A 19,632-nucleotide genomic window follows, 5' to 3' on the forward strand; every position below is an offset into this window, starting at 1 on the left:
TTGGGTTGGTTTGTGTCAGGACATTTGTCGCCTTGGGCAGCGGTGACAGAAGTCAACTGTTAGTGCCAGTTAGCTTCCCTCTCCCTGTGAGGAAGGGACAAACCAGTCACACAGCCGCTCTCAGCGCCCACAAGCATGTCGGCATTGCAGTAGGAGGGGCGGCACAGATACCTGGAGGTTGCCAGTAGTAGTAACTCATGGCAGAACGGTTCTCAGGAGGAGCTGGCGACTCAAATACATGCCCCGAGCCCCAGATGCAGCTACAGCCCGTGCAGCCACAGTTTCCCTGCAGCCCAAACTGCAGGATACATGTATCCAGTCTCTCAAGCTGAGATGCCATTTGCCAACCTCTCTGTTCAAAAATAGAAGCCATGCCCGTAAACTTTCTCTCTTTTTAAAAGTAATTGCCTACTGGCCTTTGAGGGTGAGCTCATTACTGTGCTGACACTTTCAGGTTTTTAGCTGTATGCAGAACACCTAGAAATACAGCAGTTTTATTAAAAATACAAAAGCCAACCCTAACCTGATGTACCACTTAATTCCAAGATCAGATATTAAAATAAACATAATACAGTGCATGAGAGTTCATATTCAGTCCTTTTTTCTGTCATCTTTTGGGGTTTTTTTTTGGTTATAGATTCATAGAATGGTTTGGGTTGGAAGGGACCTTAAAGATCATCCAGTTCCAACCCCCCTGCCAGCAGCAGGGACACCTTCCACTAGACCAGGTTGCTCAAAGCCTCATCCAGCCTGGCCTTCAACACTTCCAGGGAGGGGGCATCCACAACTTCCTTGGGCAACCTGTTCCAGTGTCTCACCACCCTCACAGTGAAGAACTTCTTCCTAATATCTAATCTAAACCTCCCCTCTTCCAGTTTAAAGCCATTACCCCTTGTCCTGTCACTCCCTGCCCTTGTCCAAAGTCCCTCCCCAGCCTTCCTGGAGCCCCTTCAGGTACTGCAGTAAAATATATGTATTATAAATGTTAGGTTGTTGATGGAAATACACGTTAAATGATGAGATGTAGCCATTTCCCTCCCTAGGATAGAATATGCTGAGTTTATATTTGTCTTTAGAGCACTGAGCAGCCAAGACATGAAAATAGTTTGAAGTAACTTTAAAATGAGTTTATTTCCAAAACACCTAACCAACCAAAACCTCTTAATTCTGGTCCATTTGTTCTGGAGTCAGTGTAATTGAGGAAAGGATTTTTTCCTTGTCATTCTTAACAGTAATAAGGGACAAAAAGTCAACTTGGTTGTGAAATTCCAAGCTGCCTGTGTAGGCTTGGCAGGCAGCCAGCTGAGCAACTGTGACCTCTGCTGAATGAGACAGTAGCTGAGGAACCCTGTGGCTAAGCTGCTGATTTCATCCTTATTCAAGACAGCATTTAAAGTAATGGGAAACAGCTGCTTTCGGGAAATCTTTAGGCTACTTATTAGATACCAGTAAAGCCTGTATCATTATTGGGATTTGGCCTTCATTACTAGTGGTGGGTTTTTTTAAAAAAATTGTATGTATTTGCCAACATTAGCACTCAAAAAGGGACATGTACTTTCTTCTTCTTACACATTCTGCATCATTTCACAACGTGTAATGCTTCTTGTTTAATGTTTCCTTCCACTAACTTGTAGTAAAATACAGGTTTAATAATTCAAACATGGGAAATGGGAAATACTGTGTGTGTAACAGAGCTACAACCTGGAGCTTACTGCACTTCTCTCCTTGCTGCCCCTGCGTTCTTACAGGTTGTACAGGAGAATGAAAACGTTGTCTTCTGCTTGGAGTGTGCCCTGCGGCATGTGGAAAAACAGAAGTCTTGTCGGGGACTGAAAATGATGTACCGTTACGATGAGGTCTGTACGACACAGCTCTGGGATGCTGGGAGTTTGGTACCCGATGCTTGAGACTAGACTTAGCTTTGCCTTTGTCCTGCCAGGCCCCCAGGAGACTGCGCTTTGCTGTTTGGTGGTTTGTTTTGGGGTTTGGTTTTTTGTGTGTGTGTGGGAAGAAAGCACTTTATTATAAGCTAAGTAAAAGAAATAGAGAGAAACATGATTACAAAGACAAAAACCTGAAGCTTGAAATACGTGTTACAGAACAGAGCAGCCACTTTATGCTCTGGGATGCTGTAGAACGTGAGGCTGCGCTCTGATGGGTTCATTTATGATAACTTCTGTGCTTATGGATAAGTTCTCCCTGCTGGTAACTGAAAGCTCAGACTGATTTATTCCAGTCCTGCCTGAACCTTCTTTAAGGCAAACTTGCAGAATACTTGTAGGTGAGAGGTCCAGTAGTGGCTTCAAGCAGATGTGCTGATGATTAATCACAGAACTCCAGCTGGTGATTTAGGACTGTGCCTGGGTTCTGGGCTAACGATTCACTAATCAAGTGAGGTCTCGTCACCTGCCCAGGGAGCCCTGTCTCTGGACAGTGTGTGAGGGATGGGTGGGGAGCAGAGAGTGGGGGAGTGTTCTCCCGTTAGCCTGAGCTGTGGGTAGTGAAGCAGGGGGAGAAAGGACAAAGCAGCTCTGGGAGATCAGCGCAGGTACAAGCAGCTCTTTGTGACGGGCTTCTCAGCCGTTTCTGATGTGTGTGTGTGTAGAATTATGGGGGGAAAAAAACCTAAAAGGTCAAAGTAAGTCTGGGGGCCGGTGGTGGTGCCCTTGCAGCTTTGTGCATTTTCAGTTGCAGATGCTGTTCTGGTATCTGGTACTGTAGACAGAAAAAAATACAAGCTAAGAAGCCCAGACAACAGTGAAACTGCCTTTGTAATGCAATAAACACTAAAGAGTTTCAGGAAGTTATTCCATAATTTTAATGTATTTCTCTTAATCTTGTAAGATTATTCAGTCTCTTAGATCCTGTGTTTTCACAATCTGTTAATTCTATTGAGGTTTTCAAAGCCTCTCTTCCCTGCAGAATCACTTACAGTAATTATTTTTACTAGGTTTTATAATTATAAAGTAGATATTTTAGGCTGTGTTGGGAAAGGCAAGAAAAACCTCTCCTTCAGTGCTGGATGATGATGATGATGATGATTATTTTCAAATGTAAAAACCCATCACAAAGTTCCTACATTTCTGAAAGATACTAAGTGCATGCCCAGTTATTATTACAGAATCTTTTTTGAGGGCTGTGAATGGGGAGAGAGAGAGAACCTGCATATCAAATACCACTTGTTAAATCTAGTTAACTGTTAGGTTAAGACTTAATTAAGAGGCTGTTTCAAAAATAACTTCTCAACATTCTTACTAGGATGGAACAGCCAGTTCAGAAAAAACACCTCAAACTTCCTCACGTCCCTGAACATAACGGAGTTAGGAGTGGCATTGTAGCCAGGACACTGTGAGGTGCAGCTTGAGGACTCTCGTCTCTCGCTCCTCGTGCTGCCGTGGACCTGTAGCCCTTGTTGGCAGCAAGCCAGCTTTGTGCGTGGGCTCGGGGCACCGGGACACCCAGAGATCTTCTTAACAAGCATTACATGAGAAAGTAGCATCCTGTAACCAGTGACAACAACGTCACAAGGAAAAAGTGGAATCTTTTTCTTAAATTGTTAAAGAAATATTTAGTAAATTTTAAGCAATATTACTGTAGATTTAAAATGATGGCATTTATACCTTTGTTCAGCAGTAGGTTTTAAATCATACCTGAAGAACATTTCTGACTCTGCAGCCTGGTTTCTTTATTCTTGCTTAGTGGCCAGAGCTCAGACATTTCCAGATCTGCTGATCACAGAATCACAGAATGTCAGGGATTGGAAAAGACCTTGAAAGATCATCCAGTCCAACCCCCCTGCCAGAGCAGGAACCTAAATGAGATCACACAGGAAGGCGTCCAGGTGGGTTTTGAATGTCCCTAGAGAAGGAGACTCCACAACCTCTCTGTCTTTTAAGTTTGGAGGGGGGGAAACTTCAGCAAGAGCAGTATTTGGACTACTACATGGTACAGTTCACCAAACTCCAGGTTATGAATCACTTGTACATGAGCCAAGCTTCTGCAGAGTTTGCAAATATAGAGATTTTTGATTTTTTTTTTCCCTCCCTCCCTCAGTTAGGTGCTTTCAGTCAAAAAGGCAGCACTACCTCTCTGTCCATCAGAAGCGACTGGAGAATGAGCAGATGCTAATTTGTGTTTTCTTTTTCCGACTTCCTGAACAGGAACAAATAATCAGTCTAGTCAATCAAATCTGTGGAAAAGTATCTGGTAAAAATGGCAGCATCGAGAACTGTATCAGCAAGCCTACACCAAAAAGAGGACCTCGTAAGAGAGCGACAGTTGACGTGCCATCATCTAGGCTTTCATCCTCCAGTTCGTCCAAAAGTGCTTCAAGTTAATCCTGAAGATGCCAACACTCTCATTTTGTCAATTTATATATATTTTTTGTAATTATTATACCATAGTTTGGAGTACTTGCTGTAGAATACAAGCTGTCTTTGCACTAGCTCTAAAGAAGATTTTCTTCTGGTTTTAGAGAACTAATTTTGTTTTAGCATTAAACTGTTGAAATTTTTTTTTTTTTGTACTTAGAATAGATAGATATAGCAGTCTGATTTTTTTAAACTGCCGTATGTTCACTGTTTTAAAACCGGCAAGGGGCTGATAAAATATTAATTTGTATTGTCCCTATGGCTGAAAAAAGAAAAAAGCCTTTTTGGTAACTGTGAAAAAAAAAAAAAAAAAAAAAAAAAAAAGGCTTTTAGCCCATTTTTTGAATAGGTTAAAGTTTGATGTGTTTTCTAATTTGTTCTCCAGTCACGTGAGCAGATTTTCTCTAGAGAGAAAAGGGATAGGAGACAAAAACTTGAAAGAAATTGCTTTACTTTGGCTGACTTTTATTCTGTCACGGCAAAATGAGTTTTGTAATTTTTTAAATTGGAGAATACACACTTTCTTTGGGAGGTTCTGGCAGCTGGAGATGGACTTTGTTTCCTAACTGTAGGCAAAAAGGAGGAGATTTGGAGTATGTTCTCTTTTACCAGCACATCACTATGCATCTGTTTTGAGGGGGAAAAATAAAAATTAAAAAAGAAAAAAAAAAAAAAAAGAAAAAAAAAAGGAGGAAAAAAGACTGCCTGCCTTGAGGAGTCATGTGAGGGAAAACTGTGCCTGATTTCATTAGGAAATCCATTCTGTTATTTTTTGGTGCTGTTGGCTACTTTATCAAAAACCCTTCAATAGCATCCTTTAAAAAGAAAAAAAAAGAAAAAAAAAGAAAAAAAAAAAAGAAAAAAGTGATCGAAGCCATAAGTGCTTCTTTGTCATAGACGTGCAATCTTTTTAACATTCCATTTCCATTCCACTGCTGTTTTTCACACCTTTACACAGTTGAGCATTAATTTTTTTGTTTTGAATTTGTTTCATTATATGATCACATTTAGAGCCACTAGCAGGTCTGTGTATTTCTTTTGAATGTGAAAATGCATTTGCTTTCATCTTGTCTATTTTTTTTTTTCTCTTCATATTGTAACAAAAAAAAAAAAAAATCACACCTTTTGTACATATGCCTGTAAATTTTTTTAAATACTTGAGCCTTTTCTTGGGGTGGGGGGAGGGATGGCAAAGAGACAAGATGAAGAAAAGCCTTACGTTTCACTTTCTTCATCGGTTGGATTGGATGCTTACAGGGTTTTTCTTGTAACATTTATAAGTGCTGCTTACATCACTGAACAACAACAAAAAATAATAATGGAGTAGCTGTTGCCCTTTTCTGGTTGTGTGTACAGTATGTGTGGAATAAAAAAAGGGAAAATGTTTTCACAAACTGTTTTGTTTCGTAATTGAATTCAACAATACCGTAGCTACCCATATTGCACTGAGCTTGCCAGTGGTGACTGTCAGGAAAGTCCTATAATACAATTTGTTGGTTGTTGTTGCAGAAGACTGAACTGTTTTGGAATATTTAACAATAACATAAACAGAGTCAAGTGTTTTCAAATGTGGTTGTCTGGTTTTTATGGCCTTGCTGTGTACTTTTTCCCTCTTGACAGTAAACTTCTGACTATGGCTTACAGTTTGACATTTAATTTATTAGCACTGCTCTGCTCTCTTTCCTTGTAAGGAAAGACTTCATGTTGTTTATTGCCAGTTTTTTGTTTACTTTCCAGGTTTGTACTACGAGGTTTAATAAAAAAAAACAAAACTTTTTTGGACACTTTGTCTGTCTTCTGGAAAATGAGTGAGTAAAGTAAGCTCCTTCAAGAACAATTTATTTCAACAGCTGCCTTGATAAATAGTAAATATCTAATTGTAGGTAGGGAGCTTCTAGCTTTCATTTCCCAGAAGAGGGGTCAGGAAACACTTTGTCAGGTTAACAGGAAAAAAAAAAAAGGAGTGAATCCTTAAGGAAAGTGGCCACTTCCCAGCTGGTGAGCAGCAGGAGATGCCCCATTCCCAACCAGCAGGTCTCTGGAAGGCCTCTACATCCCAGCTCGTCCTTTTACTTACACTGTTTGTGATTACATTCCTTCCCTCTGTGCGTGATGAGCAGGAGCCAGGAGCCTTCTCAAAGGAGAGCAGATCCCTGCAAACAGAGTGTGAGACTTGACAAGAAACAGGTGTTAAACATGTTCAGACCTCAAGTTTAGAGAGAGGAAAAAAAAAATGACCGCAGGAAAAAATGGCAGTGAGATGATGATGACTACAGGTCCTAAGGTTTATAAACTGTACGCACTTAATTTAAATTCATTCAGGTTTATGTCCCTTAAATTATTGGCTTGCATCAGTGTAGTCAAACAGATGTTACCATGGAAAACTAAATTACACTGGTGCTCAGTATAAATAACCACTTTTTTCCCTGATTGCTGAATTAGTCTCCTCTGTTCACTGTCACAGATAAAATACTTGGGTAATCAAGTAAAAGACATGGTTGGGATAGAAATACTTTATTTTATCTCAAAAGAGGAGTAAGTTTATACAATGCTAAGATATTTGCTCCGTGAGGAGCGTAACATTTCAATGTGCATCTCTCCTCCTTTTCAGTTTGTTTGTTTTTGTTTTGTTTTGTTTTTTTTTTTTCCTTAATACCTATGATAACTATGTTGGTCCTGAATAAGAAATGTGAGAGAGTAGACACTGCTGCATTAGTAAGAAATGTGAGAGAGTAGACACTGCTGCATTAGTAGACAAAGGCAGTGGGCAGACAGTAGGTAGTAAAGAGTAGAAAATAACTTTTCATTTTGGTGTGGATCCTAAACTTTCAGTTGCAGCAGCTGAAAACATGCAAGGAACAACTTGGGTTCAGTATTACACAATCAAGTCTTAAGTATTTCCAATCAGCCATTTAAAGGTTAGTGGTCAAAGTAACTTGTATCTTTCCCCTTCAATTCTCTTATACATAGTATATACAACAGTTTTACGGCTCCCCTGAGCCCCAAGAGTACTGTTAAAGTGTGTGTGCTTTAGGCTTTTTTTTTTTTTTTTTTTTTTTTTTAAACCCAACCTCCATGTAACTGGCAATTTTGTAAAAAGGCTGTATTACTAGAGTAAAAAGATCTGGCTGTTATGCTGGGTTAGCAAATTGTTACACAGGCAAGCTCTTCATTCACTTGTTCATTCATTCAGAAGTCATTCTTAAAGGATATGGTTTTAAGATTCAAATAGTTTGAGAGTCACTTTCATCACTAACATCTGAAGCACCCTTTCTTTCAGCTACAGCAGCAAGAGCAGTGTCCACTTGAACTTCCTCTTCATCAGACTGAACAACTGGAGACTCTCCTTCACTTGCATCTTGGCTGGCAGAGTCGGTACAGGTGGATGACAGTGAAGACAGCTTCTGTCGTAATTCGGACTGGCTGGGAACCTGAAGACTGATCTCATTCACGTAGGTGCTGGAGTCGGGCCCTGATAGTTAGGAAAACAACAACAATCAAGCTGTGGCTCAGCAACTGACTTGAGAAGTCAGTACATCATTAACTGAGCTCAGCGTTGGTTAATGAGTTGCATTCAGGCTGGTTTGTTTCTTTTGCAAGATACCATAAAAACCCCTCCCAAAAGACAAAGCTGAAGTTGATCTCAAATATAAGCCCCAGACTGGCTTTGATCTGTTTCTGATGGCTCTTGCCTGTTCTAGTATTGCTAATGCTTGAGATCAAGTAAGGTAAGATGGCAGGAGTATTAACTCCCTGACTGTTAACGAGACATAGCTGATGTCCAGGCTGCCTGTTAGTCAAGACCACTTTAATCCTCCTAATTGACTTTGGCAAAGTCCATTCAGATTTCAGCATATGCTGAGAATCATCACTAATAGGCAAATCATAGAATCATAGACTCATGGAATGGTTTGGGTTGGAAGGGACCTCAAAGCTCATCCAGTTCCAACCCCCCTGCCATCAGCAGGGACACCTTCCACTAGACCAGGTTGCTCAAAGCCTCATCCAGCCTGGCCTTCAACACTTCCAGGGAGGAGCACCCACAGCTTCTCTGGGCAACCTGGGCCAGTGTCTCACCACCCTCACAGCAAAGAATTTCTTCCTAATATCTAATCTAAACCTCCCCTCTTCCAGTTTAAAGCCATTTCCCCCTTGTTCTATCATTAACTGTCCTTATAAAAAGTCCCTCCCCAGCTTTCTTGTAGGGGAAAATCCTCCAGATAAACTCTGTCCAACAGAATGACATAAATAAACCTGAGTGAAATTAAAAAAATAATAACTGGGAGATAGATTTGCAATAATTGAAATCTCCAGTTTTGACTAAAAACCAAGATGCAGAAGCAAAACAAATTCCTGCCCACAGGAAAGCATTCCCCTGGCAAAGCTGTATCATAGCTCAGCTGCACAGGAACAGGATTTTAAGACTAGGCTTCCTCCACATCCTATGTAAAAAGTTGAGTGTAATGGTGTTTGCTTGCAGTCTGAGAGTCTCAACAGCAAAATTATCTTAGATCCTCTTCTCTGGACACTTCCTGGCAGTAAATAAGGAAAAATGGGGAAACATCTAAACACTCTATGTGATCTGCCAAATGAAGCCCTTTTTTCCTTCTCTACTACACCAAATGAGTGTTTCTCCATAGTCAGGGCACCCAGCTTCAGCACTGAGTAAACACTGAGAAAATAGTCTTAAAAAGCGTGTGGGATTTTATAAAAAAAAAAATTAAAAAAAATTTCCAGAGGGTCAGATGGAGATGAGCTGATCACTGCACCTTACCTCTGCTAAGGCTGTTTGCAGAGCAGTTCACACTACATTGACTGCTCCCCATCACCTCACCAAGTACCAAGTTAAATTTTAACAAGAAAAGAGTCATCACAGCACCTGGAGGTAACAGAGACTGGTTGTGTACTACACAGTGTTGCTCAGGCAAACTTCTTGCCCTAACTAGCTGCAATCTTAAATTCTGGACCTAAACTTGGACAGCAAGTAGCCCTGTATGTGACATGGTTTAGGCTCTCTGGGATCAGGAACTCCAGGGGGAAACATGCCCTCAGCAGGTCTCCAGTTTAAACACAAGTTGATAAACGTCTGGTACAACGTTCCCAACTCTTGACAGCCAACCAGCCTGCCTGGACTGAAAACACACTGTCACCCCAACGGACTGTGCCAGCCCAGGATGTCTAGCAGGTCTACTGAGTTGCTTTGTCAGGTAGTACCTGGATTTCTGCTGAGCACAAGTGACACCAGGAAGATGTTTTTAAAGACACCTGTCTTTTTGTTGTGCACACCAGCATGCATTAGATTAATTCACATAATGCACCCAGAGGAGGAGTTGCCTGGAGTGGCAGAGGTGAGTAAATTTCTCAGTTCAACTTACTATAACGAAATGTTGCAAAACCGATGCCCATAAGCTGGCAACATTTTAAAGCAAGATAAACTTGAAAACGTTGTAATGTCTTGAGGTGATTTTCATTTTTACCAGGTACTAAAATAACTTACCTGTATTCTGTGGTGTTCTGTAAAATTAAGAAACAAATCTTGGCCCTGACTAACCCAGTTCTCCACTGAGAGCAACAGGAAGAGTTACCTTTAAGCCATCTCGTTTTTCTGAGAAAGAAGACTATTGTATATTGGTCTTGATACAAGCTAGGGTACAAGGCCCTTAAAGCAAGCACAGAAATCCCTTCTAATTCAGAGAGAAATGAACCCTCTGAACCACAACAGTAAGAGCCACAAGACTGTTTACACCGTAGTAATACTAATTAGTAGTTAGTAGAGGAGTAAGTCCTGTTGCAAGCCTGTCCATTAAGGTTACAGTACTAGAACATAACAGCACTGGTATGTTATATTATAGCATATGTACATATAAATAAATACACATCTATACATACTGTAATACTTGCATTGCAGCACAAATTAATTAATATAGTTCTTTCAAAGGCTATTAAGTTTTACATCTATTTAGGAAAAAAACGACCACACCTAGTAGTTTCTACACTTCCTTAGATAATCCAGCTACACTGTTTGTTGTTAAGACGCGAAGCTTCTTGGCCCAACATCTGCCAAAGCCCCAGCAAGAGGAAAACAGTCCTAGACGCTGCAGTTATTTGCACTCTCAAACAGTGACCAACTTTAACAAGGCCTGAGTTGGATGCCTATCCAAAACCAGCCATCTGAATTTAATTTTTGCAATAAAACACAAAAACTTTCAATATTCAAGTGTGCCTTGACTGTTTTCCACAAGCTTTTCATGCTCACAGCAGGTAATAATCACCTTTATATAGGGAGGAAGAAAATTACTCCAGCATATTATTAACATTTTTCTTTACATATCCCAAAATATAGGATAGGATTTAAAGTATACTGTTTCTTCACTGTAAGTACTTTTATTTGAACCTGTTATTTTCAAAAGAAATCCAATTATATTTAAAGGAGCTTCACCATCTCCCCCAAGAAAACTTACTTTAACTCTTTTGGGGAAAGGCATTTAGTACGTAAATAGGCATAAAGTAAGTTTTTAGTTAAGAAAGCACACTTTCTTGGTGGGTAAAGTATCCAGTACTACTAATTCCTTGCTTTAAGCAGATCCCTCCTCATGCTGCAACTTGCAAAACGTAAATCTGGTTTTGTTTATCAGAACACGTAAACAAAATTTTGGATTAAGATTAATTTAATCCTTAAAACTAACATTACTAGCAGTAAGAAGGCTACAAGAAAGAGCTATAGAATCAGAATCACATCACTATGGAGAAGCTTCCAGAAAATTGTCGTGTTTCATATATATGAACTGCTGTGCTGAACCATGTCTCTGAATATCTCTCACTGAAAATCTTAGTATTATACAACTTGAAAATGCCAAATTCTGGACAAATTCTAAGCAAGCAGTCTTAAAAACAAGAACCTAACTACCACAAACTTTCTGTTGAAAGTTTTTTCAACAGAAAAGTCTTTCTGTTTTTCTCGATATGAGGGTTAAAATGCCCTCATATCAAGAAAAATGCACCTTAATATCCATATCGTGACAAATACAACATGAAGCTACAGTAGCTTCTGAAAAAAGAGACAGTCCAGAAATACCAAGTAGTTTTGCAGCAAGCTCTCTGGTACTGCAACAAAATGTTAACATTTTGAAAACCACAAATGAAAAATATTCAATCTAGGTAAAGTGTAATGTTTTATGAGGTAACATCATCCATTACATCTAATTCATCGCTTTGTCTCTAAACACAATGTCATTACTAGTAACATACCCAGCATAGGAGAAAGCATATTATTGTCTTCGCCTCCCGAGTTTAAAAAGACATCGAGTGCCTCTTGGTCAGACATGTCCATTAGGTCCATCTGTTCCAGCATGTCCACATTCACCTCCATGGAAGACATACTTCCAATCGGTTCTGTAGTAAAAATAGCAGAATGAGCAAACTGACAGTCAGCAACATGATGTTCTTACCTACAAAGGCTTCAATAGCTGCTGTAACGACATGCATTAGTAATAATTACACTAGATATGGAAGGAGCACACCCACAGGAGCTGCTCAGCAGCAATCTCAGCCCCAGTTCAATCTTTGTTGTGAAACTCGTGTCCATTACTGGTTTTGTAAAACAAAACATTTTTTAGCAACAATATTTATAGCACAAGCGTTGTCAGAAATATGCTAGGATGGGGCTCGGGGGGAAAAGATTGAAACTTTCCATTTTGTAACACTCCAATTCCCTCAACTAGAAGTCTTTTTAGAGAAAAACAAACACATTTAAGCACACAATTGCTAAATGTCAATACACAAAGGGACATGAAAATTCAGAAATAAGGATTAATGTTAACAGAGAGCAGCCATTCTTCTTCCTCATTCAATCAAACAGTCTAATAAATGACAGTAGTACATAAAACCTAGGCTAAGGCCCAATATCTTCCCTCAGCATGGGGATTTCACATCATTAATTACTCAAGCAAACTACTTATTATTGTCAATATTATACAAACAATTCACAAGGTAATTAAATACTTGGATGAACATCTACCTTCAACAACAGAGCGTACAAACAGAACAAGTAAGTTCAGGGGTACTCAGATTTAAGTCCAGTGGCTGCTTGTATAATATCAAATATTACCATGAACAGTTTAATGGTTTATCTAAATTTAATAATTACACTATCAAAAGCCTTCATATGTGAACTGAGGTGAAATCCTATCATTTGATTGTTGGTTTTTATCCCAAATATACTATAGCTGCAGGATCAAATCCTTCATAAAAATAGCTGCTTTGACATAACATGGGTTCTGCATTATACTGCAAAGTGGAAGCTCTGAGAGTTGGGTAATTAAATAACCTCCTAACAGAGCTGTGTATCCAGCACTAACTAGCCAGTGACAATGCCCACTTTTAGGTGGTGTGTGTATATATATATATAAACTAGGAGACCCAAACTCTACTCCTTCCTAGACCAAAGGAATTTACAACTTACAAATCCCACTTATCAGAAGGCTGTCCTAGCAACCAGTCCAGAGTACCTTGCAGATGAGCGTTGACAGCACTCGTGCAGAGAAACGGAAGCCTTGGGTTGTATTCCCTGCTCCGTCATTACAAATGATGGCAGAACTGGTCTTGGAGCTGGGACAGAATCTCTACATTTTTTCCTGCCACATGAGTGACATAATCTCCCCTTTGCTTTCTTTCTAGTCCTACAATCCCTAGGTTTTGGCCCAGCAGATGGATACCTCCCACACAGAATTGTTAGTCTATGGCGTTTTTATGGCTTGGGGAGATGCCAGACTTGAGTCATCTCATAATAAGGAGATAAATTAATTGGATCTCCCATATCCTAATCACATACTCTATGGTACACAGACAAGGGAAATAGCTACCACCTGGGAACTGTTCTGAAATACAACACTGAGCTTTTGTCTGCACTTTTAAAATTTTCTGAAGCATCTCTTGCCAGTTGACAATCCCAGGCTTTGGAACTCCAGGGGCACCTCCATCCATATCTTTATAGATACAGATGGACTTTTCAGCTGCAGGGAAAAATGCTGTTCCAGATGTACTTCAGTGCTTTGCATTTCCTCAGACAATGAGCCCACCTGATTTTCTAAGGTGTTTAGTTCCTCAGGAAGCCAGTGTTTCTTTAAAGAGCTTATCTGCAGTTTCAATTCCACCAAGGAAGAATTTAGACATTGCGATGCTTCATCTGTAAGCTTTAAAGCCACTGCTGACTTCGACCCCTCAACAATGTTCTCCAAGTTGTGAGTTTGTGGATTACAAAGAAGGTATTTGAGCACTTGCCTCGCCTCTCTGCTATCTGCAAGTATCCTGTAGAAAGGTATTGTTCCATGTCCTGCTGGAAGGCTTCTTCGAAGAACTTCTGACGTTCCTTTAGCTTCATCTGTTGGGTGTGCTCCATATCCAAAACCTTCTGTGCATGTTCAGCATCTAGCTCAGCTGAGTGTAAAACAAACAAACAAATAAAATATTGTGTGTATCTCCCCCCCCACTCTCAGAATTCAAAAGCTACTGAGCCAGTTCAATACTGACAGTTACTACAGACTGTTAACACAGGCTGTTATAAAAGAAGGCTTCTGCGCTTTGCAACCGTATTTCCAAACTGACAGAATAAGAGTACTATATCAGGCAGCATAACCTTCCCATTAAAGTGATGTCAGAACTGCTTATCTTGAGGCAAGATGCAGATTTCTTACGCTGTATAAAAGGCAACACCTGAAAGCACTGTCTGTCCATCAGTAACCGTGATTTCAGAATTCTGCTAAAAAAAAAAAGCAATAAGGTAATGATGCTTCTGCTATTGTACTTACCTACTACACACAGAAGTCATGCCTTTAATTTGAATGTTGCAGCACATTTCCCAGCTGAGTGTAAAACAAACAAACAAATAAAATATTGTGTGTATCTCCCCCCCCACTCTCAGAATTCAAAAGCTACTGAGCCAGTTCAATACTGACAGACTGTTACTACAGACTGTTAACACAGGCTGTTCTAAAAGAAGGCTTCTGCGCTTTGCAACCGTATTTCCAAACTGACAGAATAAGAGTACTATATCAGGCAGCATAACCTTCCCATTAAAGTGATGTCAGAACTGCTTATCTTGAGGCAAGATGCAGATTTCTTACGCAGTATAAAAGGCAACACCTGAAAGCACTGTCTGTCCATCAGTAACCGTGATTTCAGAATTCTGCTAAAAAAAAAAAAGCTATCAGGTAATGATGCTTCTGCTATTGTACTTACCTACTACACACAGAAGTCATGCCTTTAATTTGAATGTTGCAGCACATTTCCACCACAGTACAAGTGGAAATACATATATATATGTACGTATGCTTATATGTACATATAAATATACATACATACATATGTGTGTGCATGCATGCATGTGAGATTCTGGTTTTATCAGCCTCCAGATAAGACTGGAAAAATACTTTGAAGAAGATCCTGTATGCTGGGTCTCAAACACTTCCTCTTGCCTCCTACAGCAAAAGAAGTATTAGACTGAATATCACTAGAAGAACTCCTTCCCTCCTCTTTTGCTCTACAGGAGTCACTGACTGGCTAGAGGATGCACAAAGAAAAGAATCGTGCTGTTTAGTGAAGAATAACCTCTCCTAGAACAAAAAGATGTGGTAGCTATTGAAGTATGAACTCTAGCCAGAACACTATTAGAATATGCTTTAGGAAAAAAATGCTTTTTAGGAGGAATATATAAACTGGAACCATTCCTCTCAGCGTTCTCTGTCCATTTGTCTAAACTGGTCTCATGAACTCACTGTGTACCATAAAAAAAAGAACTTGCTAGCTGAGCTGTGATGAAAAGGATGGGGGTGGAGAGAAGAGCTGCTGGTCTAGGCTGTTCTAATCATTAAAGGGAAGCTCCAACAAACACTGCTGGGTAAAAAAAGTCCAACCTTCCACACACCAGCCAGACACAGCTAGAATATGGCATCCATACAGATGAATGCTGAAAGAGCGGAACAGGACAGGCGACGTGTCAATCTTCCAAGGAAAACGTCATGTTAATGATATTTTACAATAAGGAAATTAATTAAAAGCACTATTATCCAAAAGCAGAACATGTTTTATTAAACCAGGCAAAAACATCAGAGAGCAGTAATTCACGCTGTTGCCTGCATCAAGGTCACAGATCACATACAGAAGCAACTGAGCTGTGATATTTGCCAAAAGGAGCCATAAAACCAGACTGACACACCAAATATCAGTTAAACATCAGTAAATAAATGGAAATTTTTTCTTAAAGCAGATTTCAGAAGTTAAATGCCAGTGTATAACAAGGAAAACATTTTCCTTTAAGGCAACACCTTTTTATTATCAGTTACACTGTGGTGTACGATGACTCCATGTTCCTTCGAGCAACTCCTTTACTACAATCCTGAATGATGAGCAATTATTAATAACACTGTGTATGATGCAGAAAGGCTCTTCAGTTGTAATAATAACAGCCAGCAGCTCTCACTGACAACAGAAATTTCCTGTCTTTCTCATAATATATTCTGACAGTTCTGCACTCTATATTGGTATTTCAGGGTATTTTTAACCCCAGAACACAGACATTATCCAAACAACATATGAGACCGATAGAACGTCTTTCTTAACACCTCACCCCCTGCTTTTTTCATTTTGCCTAAAATGTCCTGTTAACTATTGAAATTGTCACTGGTCAAAGCTAAACGGTAACAGCTGCCTGCTGTGCTGACATCTTCTAAAGAACTCAAAATAGGTGAGCTGAAGAGCTGTCACAGGCATCTTCTCCAAAGTCAGTTCCAGAGAGTTAACATCAAGAACCTTGCCGCGTGATTTCACGCTCTGCCAGGTGTAATAAAAGTTGCTTGGCTCAGCAAAACCAAACTGCTACATTTGGGGGTTCTGTTTGTTGTCAGAAACGCTAAGGTTGGCTACATGATGCTAACGGTCAAACCTGAAACAACAGGAAAATGGGTTTATTGTTTCTTTTACAAAGCTGTTCAGAATTATGTTTCCATAACGCAGGTGTAGTTTTTACGTGCTAATAAACCACTGAAAAGAGGCAGCACCAAAGGAGTTCTAAGACAGACAGAAGTATCGTCCATATACCATCACACACCGTTCATACCCACATGTGAATTCTTCCCAGGATGCAAACTGAGACCTGACACACTTAAAATACTGTCACATTTTTCCTTTCACCATAAGATTGGACTTTTGAATTAGTAACTGCACCTATTTCTCAATCGCGCTGCTGTGCGCAGAAAAAACAGACAGACAGACTACACAGAAAATGCCAATTCACAACGAGATGCAGATTTACCCAAATAAAAGGTAACTTCAATTTGACACCAGCTATGACCTTCAAAGAGAACAGAACTAAAAGCAGGCAAAATATTTCTCAAAAACTGGAAACTGATGTACAGTCTTCTGCACTATCCCCAGGAACAGCCCCGTGGGCAACCCACAGCCCACCTCCCTGGCAGTCACAGTCCTACTTACAGCTTGTCTCCTCCGAAGCCCAAAGGGCCAATGCTCATCCACAAAATTTCCATTTGCTACAACACCTCATTTTCTCCAACACTGCTGAACTATGCAGGCACTGAGGTCAGTTCTGCCCTGGAACCAGTCACCCCAGCCTGAAGCAGCCTCTGAGTATGTGCTGCCCCACTGAGAGCTACGCTGCTCTCGCCTCCTCTAGCCAGGTAAGGATTTGTCAGGAAGTTTCAGGGGGATGATTCGACTCTACTGCTGCAAACACCTCAACAGGAGACAAAGCTATGATCATTGTCTCCTTGTGCCACTTTGGGTGCTGCCTATATCACCAATGGGACCTGGAAAGCTGTACCAGCTGATTCCAGTCATTAAAAGGATCACCCTGTGCTCTTGAAGGTCAACAGGGTGGTGGGGAGGGTGGGAATCAGTGCCCAGATGCCCAGAGTGTAATCCTTAATGCTTTGGTTTTTCCCTATAGGTACTCCCACCCCCAGCCTTTTTTTCTGGGAAAAAATTCACCATATAGCTGTGCAAATAGGCTAAAGAATAGAAATAGAAATCAAGACTAAGATTACAATATTATTATTTGGTACAACATCCATGTTTTCACATCTTGATTTACATTTCTCATATGTTTCTGCAGCCAGGAGATGTGCCAACCAGACACTATACTACTATGACAAGATTAATTTATATAAATCAGATTATTTCTTAATGAATTGATAAAACATTTTTATTTACAAATGAACTCTGTATCTGGGAAAAAAACCCCCACCTTATCTTAAATGTTTGAACTGGACACTAGAAGAATCCAAACTTCAAAGGAACAAATTACAGTAGTTTACAACCATATACCTGACTGACACACCCTACAAATGAAAATTTCTGCCATGGTAGCTAAAGTTTCTACCCAACTAAACTAAGTGACCATTTTATACTTTAATCTAAAACATTTTCCAGTTATACACAACAGATTTCCTGAATAAATATGGCTACAAATAAAACAGATTAGAAGCATGACTACAAAAAAAAAAGTGACAGCTGAAAACAGTGGTTGTTTAGATTGCGAACACATCCCTTAGGTCTAACGTGAAAGATGTCAAGTTGTGGAAATAGATGGTTTTTTGATGCATTCATACCGTTATACCATCGATTTACTTCCCTTCAATTAATTTATTATGTTACTTTATACCTCTCATGTGAGCAAGAACCTACACGTATCTGTTCTAAAGAGGGAAAGACACAGAGTAATAAAAAAAGTGGGGCTTCAACTAAATGTCCTTTTTCCCCCTCTATCGTTCATCTGGTTTTTTGTAGACTTATTCAACCAGATCATAAAATGTATGCAAGTGTTCTTCTCAGAGATTTTTGTTTTCACTAAAGATATCACAGTTTCAAGCAGCCCTTCAGTGGACTTACTCCAGGTTTTTGATGTTCCTCCTGGATGGGGGCGCGCAAACCTGGGCACAGTATCCAGATGTGGTCTAAAGGCTGAGCAGGGGAGGATAATCATATAATCAGAGAATCATTTTGGTTGGAAAAGATCTTTAAGATCACAGAATCATGGAATTATTAAGGTTGAAAAAGACCTCCAAGATCATAAGTCCAACCGTTGACCCAACACCAGCATGCCCTCTAAAACCATATCCTGAAGTGCCATGTCTACACATTTTTTTAATGTCTCCAAGGATGGTGACTCCACCACTTCCAACTTGGGCTTGACAACCCTTTCAGTAAAGATTTTTTTCCTAATATCCAACCTGAACCTCCCCTGGACCAACTTGAGCCCATTTCCTCTCATTTTATCACTGGTTACCTGAGAGGAGACCAACACCCACCTCACTACAACCCCCTTTCAGGGAGTTGTAGAGAGTGATAAGGTCTCCCCTCAGCCTCCTCTTCTCCAGACTAAAAAACCCCAGTTCCCTCAGCCGCTCCTCATAAGACCTATGCTCCAGCCCCTTCACCAGCTTCATTGTCCTTTGGACACGCTCCAGCACCTCCATGTCCTTCTTGTAGTGAGGGGCCCAGAACTGAACCCAGCACTCGAGGTGCGGCCTCACCAGTGCCCAGCACAGGGCCACAATCACCTCCCCAGTCCTGCTGGTCACACTTGTGCTGATCCAGGCCAGGATGCTGTGGGCCTTCTTGGTCACTCGAGCACGCTGCTGGCTCATCTTCAGCCGGCTGTCAACCAGCACTCCCAGGTCCTTTTCTGCTGGGCAGCTCTCCAGAGCTCTTCACTCTGCCCAAAATCTGTAGCGCTGCATGGGGATAATCGAGTCCAACCATTAACCTAACACTGTTGAGTCCACCTCTAAACCACGTCCCTCTTGATGGCAGCTCTGCCCTTGCTGTATCAACTGACCCCTCGCCCCCAAATTTGGTGTCACCTGCAAACTCTGTGGGAGTGTCCTCCATCACATCCTCCAGGAAAGATCAGCCTCCAGGTAGAGTATGACCCATTGACTGCTTCCCTCTAAGCCAGCCAGTTCTTTATCCCTCTTGCTGCCCATCCACTCAGACTGTAACATCATAATTCGGCTACAAGAACATTGTGTGAGACTCAAAACCTATCAGCAAGCTGGCTCTTCACTAAACAACCGAAAGCCTTCAAAAATCAGAATGATCAAAACCTAAAAGCAGACAATGGAAGACAGACAGGCAGCCAAGTAACTTTTCAAGCACATTATAACTTAGCAACTTACACTCCAACTGCCTCATTATATACCCTTTTAAGTAAAAATATCAAAGCAAGACAAGATCCTGGGGAGCACTTCAA

General features: G+C 40.5%; 2 protein-coding genes across 3 annotated transcripts in view; one reads left to right on the top strand and one right to left on the bottom strand.

The window, feature by feature from the left end:
* JARID2 (jumonji and AT-rich interaction domain containing 2) overlaps positions 1-5,197 on the top strand; it is a 68,304-nt gene extending 63,107 nt beyond the window's left edge. The window contains exons 14-15 of the mRNA XM_010167149.2: positions 1,749-1,856; positions 4,161-5,197. Coding sequence (XP_010165451.1) covers positions 1,749-1,856; positions 4,161-4,337 — 285 coding nt within the window. The 3' untranslated portion in view covers positions 4,338-5,197. The remainder of the gene's footprint in view (positions 1-1,748; positions 1,857-4,160) is intronic.
* A 1,673-nt stretch (positions 5,198-6,870) lies between these two features.
* DTNBP1 (dystrobrevin binding protein 1) overlaps positions 6,871-19,632 on the bottom strand; it is a 31,183-nt gene continuing 18,421 nt past the window's right edge. The window contains exons 2-5 of one of the 2 annotated variants that reach the window (XM_010167150.2): positions 13,650-13,805; positions 11,619-11,762; positions 7,095-7,842; positions 6,871-7,059 (exon numbers count right to left, since the gene is read on the bottom strand). In XM_010167150.2, the coding sequence (XP_010165452.1) occupies positions 7,595-7,842; positions 11,619-11,762; positions 13,650-13,805 (548 nt within the window). In that variant the 3' untranslated portion in view covers positions 6,871-7,059; positions 7,095-7,594. Of the gene's footprint in view, positions 7,060-7,094; positions 7,843-11,618; positions 11,763-13,649; positions 13,806-19,632 lie in introns of those variants that run through there. The other variant, XM_010167151.1, reaches the window with a different exon arrangement.

The sequence above is a fragment of the Antrostomus carolinensis genome, unplaced genomic scaffold (genome assembly GCF_000700745.2).
Source record: "Antrostomus carolinensis isolate BGI_N321 unplaced genomic scaffold, ASM70074v2 scaffold9484, whole genome shotgun sequence".
NCBI lineage: Eukaryota > Metazoa > Chordata > Aves > Caprimulgiformes > Caprimulgidae > Antrostomus > Antrostomus carolinensis.